This window comes from Coregonus lavaretus (assembly GCF_964263955.1).
Source record: "Coregonus lavaretus genome assembly, chromosome: 18".
Classification (NCBI taxonomy): domain Eukaryota; kingdom Metazoa; phylum Chordata; class Actinopteri; order Salmoniformes; family Salmonidae; genus Coregonus; species Coregonus lavaretus.
Window position 1 is genome coordinate 17,796,148 of NC_140005.1, and position 10,663 is coordinate 17,806,810.

General features: G+C 42.3%; 1 protein-coding gene across 1 annotated transcript; it reads left to right on the forward strand.

The window, feature by feature from the left end:
- The first annotated feature begins 433 nt into the window (after nucleotides 1-433).
- Nucleotides 434-7,774, forward strand: LOC311145362 (adenylyltransferase and sulfurtransferase MOCS3-like). The gene is made up of 13 exons (XM_084181583.1): nucleotides 434-594; nucleotides 1,115-1,247; nucleotides 1,335-1,427; nucleotides 1,686-1,806; nucleotides 2,480-2,554; nucleotides 2,738-2,855; nucleotides 3,005-3,113; nucleotides 3,194-3,256; nucleotides 3,564-3,727; nucleotides 4,092-4,139; nucleotides 4,966-5,062; nucleotides 5,280-5,387; nucleotides 7,610-7,774. The coding sequence occupies exons 1-13, from the start codon at nucleotides 502-504 to the stop codon at nucleotides 7,765-7,767; spliced, it is 1,380 nt and encodes a 459-aa protein (XP_084037709.1). The 5' UTR covers nucleotides 434-501; the 3' UTR covers nucleotides 7,768-7,774.
- Nucleotides 7,775-10,663: the final 2,889 nt, after the last annotated feature.

A 10,663-nucleotide genomic window follows, 5' to 3' on the forward strand; every position in this document is an offset into this window, starting at 1 on the left:
AAAAGATGGTGAATGAGAGCATAACAACACCCTTCCCCTGTAGCCTACACTATGCTCTGTAGATCAGTAGCTCTCTATTGTTTCAGGGTATAATTGGCATGTGGTGATGATTCTGATTCTGGTGTGGATTCTCTGGGACTTCAGACTGAAAGGTCAACATCAATATGAACAGAGCCTGGTCTTTATTCTCTCTCCATTCAGCGTTACATTTTTCAATGACCTTAGCGGCCTATAGACCTACTAGTAAAGTAATCAAACTGTGGGAACTAAACTGCGCAGTGACAGCAGCGCATGCAGTGCCTTGATCGACCCGCTCGATTCAACGTGACGCTGGAACGCACCCCCAACTGGCACGTGGTCTCATTCCACGTGGGTCTCTTCTGTAGACCAGGAAGTACCGAGTGCTACAAATGACAACAAACACCGCTGAAACAGTAACAGCCAGCAACATTGTGACATCATTTGGATAACTTTGTGACAGTTTTCTATCGCATTGCAGCAATGGCGGAAGAGATTTCCTGCTTGAAGGGACGGCTTATGGAAAAAGAAAAAGAGATAGTTGCATTGAAGAATAAACTGGCACAATTAGAAAAGGTAGGCCTATGTCTCTCTTTAGCTTTTACATTGAATACCAGTAGGTAGCTGTAACCTAGTGCTTGCAGTGGCTATTTAGCAGCAGAGCAAGTCATAATGTAGCTATATGATTCAGAGTTTGAGCAAAGATGCTTTGGTTTGAGCAGCGTGTAAGACATATTTGTTGCCGGGGCTGCAGGTAGCTTAGTGGTTAAGCGCTTTGGTCGCCGAAAGGTCGCTGGTTCTAATCCCCGAGCCGACTAGGTGAAAAATCTGTCGATGTGCCCTTGAGCAAGGCACTTAACCATAATTGCTCCTGTAAATCGCTCTGGATAAGAGCGTCTGCTAAATGACTAAAATGTAAAAACTTAATATTTAGTTTGAGTCAACAAGACGAGATTTGGAAGGATAGCCTCGCGAGACTAACTAGCCTACAAATCAATTGACTTTCTGTCCCTTGACATGTTATATTTGGTTATTGTCTAAAATAACAACAACTTTAACGTATTCTGAACCACCACCCTTTCTCCACTGAAATCAGAGCAGTTTGACAGATCTGCAGCTGCAGGAGAAAGTGTCAACACTTCCACCTCTGAAACTCAAGGCAGCCCTGTCCAATGAAGACATCATGCGCTACAGCAGACAGCTTCTACTGCCAGAGTTGGGTGTTCAAGGTAATAATGACAGCTTTCACCCAATCTCTGATTGAGTCAAACACTATTGAAAAACACATTATTGAACACATCCTTTGATCTCTGCAGGTCAGCTAAACTTCTCCCAGACGTCAGTGCTGGTTGTGGGGTGTGGAGGACTAGGCTGTCCCCTGGCACAGTATCTAGCTGCAGCAGGAATCGGTAGGTAAAAATGTGGGGAAAGAGAATTTCAGTAAGTTATACCCTCCGTAATGGTCAAGGATTCATATGCTGTACATCCAAATAGATGTACAAGTCCCTTGAATCAATACAAATCAACAAAGCATTTGAGGATGGCATAACTTCACAAATTATTAGGTAGGCCTAATACATGTAACAGACCTGTGAACCTTTAGGGATATGCAATACTTATGTGTGTGTACACTGTTATAACATGGGTCCATCCCTCTATTACCCCAGGGCGTGTGGGTCTTCTGGACTATGATAAGGTGGAGCTGAGTAACCTGCACAGACAGGTGCTCCATGGAGAGGACAGCCAGGGCCAGGCCAAGGCCCAGTCTGCTGCCCACGCTGTCAGAAGGTACAGGAGGCAACTGGGGCCTGCACAGGCTGGTACATGGACTGCAATCATGTCTGTCACTGGCATGTAGGCCTACCATAAGTTGGTTCATTCACTGCCATCTCACTACAATGTCACAGGTTGTATTACACTGTTGTTTTGACTGTCCACAAATAATCAACTATTTTGCTCTGTTTATTTATTTTTGAAAGCACTGATTGTGGTCCTTCGCTCACTGATGCTGCAGTACTGTGATTAACCTCCACAGCATAGCTATAGCCACTTGGTGGTGCCATTTACCCAAACAGCAATAGCTTGCTTTCAGATAAACTGTATAGGCATAGTCCCCACTCTTATTTGTTAGTGTACATACAGTACATTAATGGTATTGCAATTGAATGTTAAAATCCTACTCCAGTCTCCTTTTCACCTCATTTAACACCTGATTGACTTAACAAAAGGCACATCTCAAAATGTGGTCCAGGTGCCTCATGACATGGCACAAGTGGGGGTATTTATACTTGGGATATCGCTTTTCAACAGGAAAATCACTGGAGGGTGTCTTTAAGGTTTTGGCATTCAGAGGAAAAGAGCATTAGCAAGCCAATATTTTGTGCAGTAGTTCTTGCTCTCCAAAATTAGCATGATGGGTTGAATGTGAATGGCCTTGTCTGTCCTTTTTATGTGTCTACAGGTTGAACTCCACAGTAGAATGCATTCCCTACCACCTCCAGCTCTCTCCAGAGAACGCCTTACAGCTCATCCAACAGTATCCTCCCTCTCAGCCTTGTACCTTTATATTATCTTACAGGGGCTAAAGAAGAGGTTTTAGTGTTTGTCAAACAGGATTTCCGTGTCATCAAATCCAATAGTCAAACATTTACCATAACACTGTGACTTTTTGAGCGAAGAAAATCACTGCATTTTTACTCCTTGACATTATCCACCTCATGTACGACATTGTGGCTGACTGTTCGGACAACGTTCCCACCCGGTATCTGGTGAATGATGCCTGTGTCCTCAGTGGCAAGCCCCTAGTATCTGCCAGTGCCCTGAGAATGGAGGGCCAGGTAAGGATCTAGTTACATTTGAGTCTCTATATTTAAGTCCCCACATGCTAACTGGATTTACATAAATGTCTGACAGATGACTGACTAGTAAATGGAATGTGTTTATTGATTCTCCTTTCTGCATAGTAACCCCTCTTGTCTGTGTCTAGCTGACAGTGTATAACTACCGTGGAGGCCCCTGCTACAGGTGCCTGTACCCAAAGCCTACACCCCCAGAGATGGTGACCAACTGCTCTGATGGAGGGATCCTAGGAGTTGGTGAGTCCTCTTCTAATTCATGTCGTTACTCTTAGGTAGAGAGAGGAATATATTGTTGATGTTGCACTCTTATTTCTTAGTGCCAGGGATCATGGGATGCTTCCAAGCGTTGGAGGTCCTGAAGATTGCCTCCAGACAGGGCTGTATCCTTCCCAGTGAAAGCTCCCTGAGTCACTCCACTGCCCCACTACTTAGCTACTGTACAATGAAACAACACGTTCTGCTTAGTCATGGTGCTGACTGGATGAATTAAAGCCTGAATGAGTCAGTGTAGCATGGGAAGGAAGGGGTGTTTTTCTTCATGACCATGCCCATCTGATAACGCTTGACGAAAAGAGAGGAAATTCTGTAAATTTTCAGGGCCTTTATGAGGTCTGTTTCTGAAAATACAAAGAACATTGTGATGTTTGTCAGTCAGACAGGAGCCTTTTCCTTGACTGAGTGTGACAGCTTCCTGTGGCCAACAGCTGTTGATGTTTGATGCCCAGGATGCAAAATTCCGGTCCATCAGGCTGCGGTCCAAGCAGGCCAGCTGTGCTGTGTGTGGCGAGAACCCCACTGTCACACACCTAGTGGACTATGAGAAGTTCTGTAGGTCTGCTGCCACAGATAAGGTCAGGGGTCGCTGAGAAGAGGGGCCATGTAGGTAAACATATTGCATATTGAGTTGCAATTTAATACAGTTCAAGGGGTTAAGTTATCATTTTAAATTAAGGGGAGGTGGTATGTCTCAATCTAAAATGGCCAAAGTGAGTGTCATCACGGCTTAGAAACTACACGTAGCACATGGGATGTTGTGCCAGGAAAATGGGTTAATTATCCATCATTTAGATAAATAGCAGAGATATGCACTGTATGTCAAAAGGAGTTTTCCGTACTTTGCTCGACTAAAAAAACATTTTCCATCAATTATAGGACAATTTTAGTTTCAATGTTTGCTTTGAATATTTACCTAATATTTTCTGGGTTTTCTTTCAGTGTCGAAGACTAAACCTTCTCTCCAAAGACCAGAGGGTAACAGTGCAGGTAGAGTATAGTCGATGACTTTCTGTTTTATAATTATGATTATTGCATGATTACACTTGATTTTCTGTGATTCGTGTGCATTCATAAACCCAGATTAAATCTAAAAGCTGACCCAACCCTAAATGGGAAATGACTAAAACTCGAATGTACGTTTTCTACGGAAAATAATAACATATTTGTTAGTTGGCACTGACAGAAATGGTGGTGGTTTAGGAGTTGTTTGGGTTTCTGCTAAATCACAGGTTTAAAAAGAATTGAGCCATTAAGATGAAGATTATTTTTATTTAACCTTTATTTAACTAGGCAAATCAGTTAAGAACAAATTTATTATTTACAATGACGGCCTAACCGGCCAAACCCTCCCCTAACCCGGACGACGCTGGGCCAATTGTGCGCCTCCCTATGGGACTCCCGATCACGGCCGGTTGTGATCGAACCCGGGTCTGTAGTAACGCCTCTAGCACTGCGATGCAGTGCCTTAGACCGCTGCGCCACTCAGTCCCCTAATCATGATTGATTGGCCTATAATAGAGGTTATGCAAGGCATGGAGTTGGAAACAGTTTTATTTCCTATAATTGAAATAATGTGACAAAACGTTTAACGTACTCCACCCAACTCCACTCAAAAAAGGCAACCAGTTGTACAATGCATATAGTGAATAGCCTAAGCAACTCAACCAGTCTTTGTGCCATCTTTGTGTCATCTCACATAATACCAGCAACTTGAATTTGGATGTGGCAGACCTTTAAACAATACACTGTCTAACAAAGTGAGTGCTGTAAGTGACCATTGACAACCATTGTAATTTCTCCTTTGTATTGCCAGGAGTATAAATCTATAGTGGACAACACGGCTGCTCATCTCCTGCTGGACGTACGCCCTCTAGTGGAGGTGGATATATGTCACCTGCCCACCTCCCTCAGTATCCTTCTGCTGGCTAAATGCCCTCCTGTCATTGTACTCCACTAGCTATATAGTTACCATTAGCAAGATATGGAGTTAGTGAGGAGGATATAAATACTATAAATACTGCTATTAATAACGTCAGTCATCCCTGTGCTTTCATAAGTGTTCTGATCTGAGTTAATTGTACTCGATTCAATGGTAAGTTATGTTTAATTTCCTTATATCATTGCTAGACATTCCTCTCTCCAGTTTAGAGGACAGGAAAAGTGAACATATCCGAGTGCTGAAAGAGAGCATTGGCCGAGTGAAAGAGCAGATGTCGAGTGAATCCCAGGTCCCAGGTAACATGACTGACAATACAGTAAATAATAATAAATAATATGCCATTTAGCAGACACTTTTATCCAAAGCGACTTACAGTCATGCGTGCATACATTTTTACGTATGGTGCATTGCAAAACTATTCATCCCCCTTGGCGATTTCCTATTTTGTTGCATTACAACCTGTAATTTAAATTGATTTTTATTTGGATTTCATGTAATGGACATACACAAAATAGTCAAAATTGGTGAAGTGAAATGAAAAAAATAACTTTTTCTAAAAAATAAATAACGGAAAAGTGGTGCGTGCATATGTATTCACCCCCTTTGCTATGAAGCCCCTAAATAAGATCTGGTGCAACCAATTACCTTCAGAAGTCACATAATTAGTTAAATAAAGTCCACCTATGTGCAATCTAAGTGTCACATGATCTGTCACATGATCTCAGTATATATACACCTGTTCTGAAAGTCCCCAGAGTCTGCAACACCACTAAGCAAGGGGCACCACCAAGCAAGCGGCACCATGAAGACCAAGGAGTTCTCCAAACAGGTCAGGGACAAAGTTGTGGAGAAGTATATTGAAAGAATATGGCACCACAACAAACCTGCCAAGAGAGGGCCGTCCACCAAAACTCTCGGAGCAGGCAAGGAGGGCATTAATCAGAGAGACAACAAAGAGACCAAAGATAACCCTGAAGGAGCTGCAAAGCTCCACAGCGGAGATTGGAGTATCTGTCCATAGGACCACTTTAAGCTGTACAGTCCACAGAGCTGGGCTTTACGGAAGAGTGGCCAGAAAAAATCCATTGCTTAAAGAAAAAATAAGGTACTCTGGTCAGATGAGACTAAAATTGAGCTTTTTGGCCATCAAGGAAAACACTATGTCTGGCGCAAACCCAGCACCTCTCATCACCCCAAGAACACCATCGGCAGGGTCTGGGAAACTGGTCAGAATTGAAGGAATGATGGATGGCGCTAAATACAGGGAAATTCTTGAGGGAAACCTGTTTCAGTCTTCCAGAGATTTGAGACTGGGACAGAGGTTCACCTTCCAGCAGGACAATGACCCTAAGCATACTGCTAAAGCAACAGTCGAGTGGTTTAAGTGGAAACATTTAAATGTCTTGGAACGGCCTAGTCAAAGCCCAGACCTCAATCCAATTGAGAATCTGTGGTATGACTTAAAGATTGCTGTACACCAGCGGAACCCATCCAACTTGAAGGAGCTGAAGCAGTTTTGGCTTGAAGAATGGGCAAAAATCCCAGTGGCTAGATGTGCAAAGCTTATAGAGACATACCCCAAGAGACTTGCAGCTGTAATTGCTGCAAAAGGTGGCTCTACAAAGTATTGACTTTGGGGGGGGGGGTGAATAGTTATGCACGCTCAAGTTTTCAAGTTGTCTTATTTCTTGTTTGTTTCACAAGAAGAAAAAAAATTTGCATCTTCAAAGTGGTAGGCATGTTGTATAAATCAAATGATACAACCCCCCAAAAAATCCATTTTAATTCCAGGTTGTAAGGCAACAAAATAGGAAAAATGCCAAGGGGAGTGAATACTTTCGCAAGCCACTGTAGGTCTCCATATAGCTTCGCAGGTTACAACACGCAGTGGCTATTCAGTAGCTAGCTAGGTGTATGGAGCAGCTCTATATTCACTGAACAAAAGAGGGGTAATTTGAGTGCTAATTAAGTCTGTATAGCCTTGTACTGCGAGGGTATTCGCCTATTTTGGACAGCCATTGACGGGAGGTGGAGTTGCTAGGTAATCCTTTTTCCAAAACAAGAATATACTGTCATCGTGAACAGCTGGCCTCTTTTTATTGAATAGTCATCATGGTCTTTATTTCTGCAGAGTGTATTTCCAGCAAGCCTGTGTATATTTTGTTATTAATTAGCTATTTTAATTGGTAATTCTGGGAACGACAGTGTAAACACAGACCTTTTAGTTGAACTAGTACACCTTGAAAGTTTCAAATCGATTCAGGTGTCAAGAGTGAAAGAAGGGACCTGAGTTTACAAGTCATATCATGTCCATAACACATCCAATAGTGAATTAGAATACCATGCCATAGCTCTGATTCTGGACAAGCATCAAACAAGGAATATTTCTTGCCCATTTTATACATTCAACTTACAACTCACCTAGTCTTGCATAGCCAGCCAGACGTGGTATTCTTGTGAGATGCCAGGAAATCGAAGCTACTCATCAATTTGATCTGTTTGTGTTTCACTGCTGCAGTGTATGTGATCTGTAAGCTGGGTAATGACTCCCAGAAGGCAGTTCAGGTCATGGAGAAGATGTCGGGCTCTGAAGTGGACTTTGTCACTGTTAAAGACATCTGTGGAGGGCTGATGGCCTGGGCCCAGAAGATAGACCCGTCTTTCCCACAGTATTGACTCAACGTCACAGGTTCTGCACTATGGTTTCATGACTTTGTTAATAAACATGTTCATAAATGTGTCATCATAGCAACTGTTTTTCTGCCTTAACATGTTTTATGTATGCTGGTTGCACTGGGCATTGCAAACCTGACGGACAGATGAAATTGCAGTTACATCTTACAGGTGAAAAGTGAAAGAAATAGTCACATATCCGCTGTTCGTGTGTTCTAGATTGTATTATTTTATATATATATATATATATATATATATATATATATATATATATATATATATATATATATATATATATATATATACACACACACACAGTGGGGAAAAAAAGTATTTAGTCAGCCACCAATTGTGCAAGTTCTCCCACTTAAAAAGATGAGAGGCCTGTAATTTTCATCATAGGTACACGTCAACTATGACAGACAAATTGAGAATTTTTTTCTCCAGAAAATCACATTGTAGGATTTTTAATGAATTTATTTGCAAAATATGGTGGAAAATAAGTATTTGGTCACCTACAAACAAGCAAGATTTCTGGCTCTCACAGACCTGTAACTTCTTCTTTAAGAGGCTCCTCTGTCCTCCACTCGTTACCTGTATTAATGGCACCTGTATGAACTTGTTATCAGTATAAAAGACACCTGTCCACAACCTCAAACAGTCACACTCCAAACTCCACTATGGCCAAGACCAAAGAGCTGTCAAAGGACACCTGAAACAAAATTGTAGACCTGCACCAGGCTGGGAAGACTGAATCTGCAATAGTTAAGCAGCTTGGTTTGAAGAAATCAACTGTGAGAGCAATTATTAGGAAATGGAAGACATACAAGACCACTGATAATCTCCCTCGATCTGGGGCTACACGCAAGATCTCACCCGTGGGGTCAAAATGATCACAAGAACGGTGAGCAAAAATCCCAGAACCACACGGGGGGACTTAGTGAATGACCTGCAGAGAGCTGGGACCAAAGTAATAAAGCCTACCATCAGTAACACACTACGCCGCCAGGGACTCAAATCCTGCAGTGCCAGACGTGTCCCCCTGCTTAAGCCAGTACATGTCCAGGCCCGTCTGAAGTTTGCTAGAGTGCATTTGGATGATCCAGAAGAGGATTGGGAGAATGTCATATGGTCAGATGAAACCAAAATATAACTTTTTGGTAAAAACTCAACTCGTCGTGTTTGGAGGACAAAGAATGCTGAGTTGCATCCAAAGAACACCATACCTACTGTGAAGCATGGGGGTGGAAACATCATGCTTTGGGGCTGTTTTTCTGCAAAGGGACCAGGACGACTGATCCGTGTAAAGGAAAGAATGAATGGGGCCATGTATCGTGAGATTTTGAGTGAAAACCTCCTTCCATCAGCAAGGGCATTGAAGATGAAACGTAGCTGGGTCTTTCAGCATGACAATGATCCCAAACACACTGCCCGGGCAACGAAGGAGTGGCTTCGTAAGAAGCATTTCAAGGTCCTGGAGTGGCCTAGCCAGTCTCCAGATCTCAACCCCATAGAAAATCTTTGGAGGGAGTTGAAAGTCCGTGTTGCCCAGCGACAGCCCCAAAACATCACTGCTCTAGAGGAGATCTGCATGGAGGAATGGGCCAAAATACCAGCAACAGTGTGTGTGAACCTTGTGAAGACTTACAGAAAACATTTGACCTGTGTCATTGCCAACAAAGGGTATATAACAAAGTATTGAGAAACTTTTGTTATTGACCAAAATACTTATTTTCCACCATAATTTGCAAATAAATTCATTAAAAATCCTACAATGTGATTTTCTGGATTTTTTTTCTCATTTTGTCTGTCATAGTTGACGTGTACCTATGATGAAAATTACAGGCCTTTCTCATCTTTTTAAGTGGGAGAACTTGCACAATTGGTGGCTGACTAAATACTTTTTTTCCCCACTGTGTATGTGTATATATATATATATATATATATATATATATATATATATATATATATATATATATACACACACAGTGGGGAGAACAAGTATTTGATACACTGCCGATTTTGCAGGTTTTCCTACTTACAAAGCATGTAGAGGTCTGTAATTTTTATCATAGGTACACTTCAACTGTGAGAGACGGAATCTAAAACAAAAATCTAGAAAATCACATTGTATGATTTTTAAGTAATTCATTTGCATTTTATTGCATGACATAAGTATTTGATCACCTACCAACCAGTAAGAATTCCGGCTCTCACAGACCTGTTAGTTTTTCTTTAAGAAGCCCTCCTGTTCTCCACTCATTACCTGTATTAACTGCACCTGTTTGAACTCGTTACCTGTATAAAAGACACCTGTCCATACACTCAATCAAACAGACTCCAACCTCTCCACAATGGCCAAGACCAGAGAGCTGTGTAAGGACATCGGGGATAAAATTGTAGACCTGCACAAGGCTGGGATGGGCTACAGGACAATAGGCAAGCAGCTTGGTGAGAAGGCAACAACTGTTGGTGCAATTATTAGAAAATGGAAGAAGTTCAAGATGACGGTCAATCACCCTCGGTCTGGGGCTCCATGCAATATCTCACCTCGTGGGGCATCAATGATCATGAGGAAGGTAAGGGAACAGCCCAGAACTACACGGCAGGACCTGGTCAATGACCTGAAGAGAGCTGGGACCACAGTCTCAAAGAAAACCATTAGTAACACACTACGCCGTCATGGATTAAAATCCTGCAGCGCAAGCAAGGTCCCCCTGCTCAAGCCAGCGCATGTCCAGGCCCGTCTGAAGTTTGCCAATGACCATCTGGATGATCCAGAGGAGGAATGGGAGAAGGTCCTGTGGTCTGTTGAGACAAAAATAGAGCTTTTTGGTCTAAACTCCACTCGCCGTGTTTGGAGGAAGAAGAAGGATGAGTACAACCCCAAGAACACCAT

Excerpts from the sequence above, each read along its gene's own strand:
- LOC311145362 (XM_084181583.1), top strand. The coding sequence starts at position 502 with ATGGCGGAAGAGATTTCCTGCTTGAAGGGACGGCTTATGGAAAAAGAA. Across the intron at positions 2,555-2,737 it reads GCCTTACAGCTCATCCAACA|GTACGACATTGTGGCTGACT; the intron begins GTATCCTCCCTC and ends TATCCACCTCAT. Across the intron at positions 5,388-7,609 it reads GAGTGAATCCCAGGTCCCAG|TGTATGTGATCTGTAAGCTG; the intron begins GTAACATGACTG and ends TCACTGCTGCAG.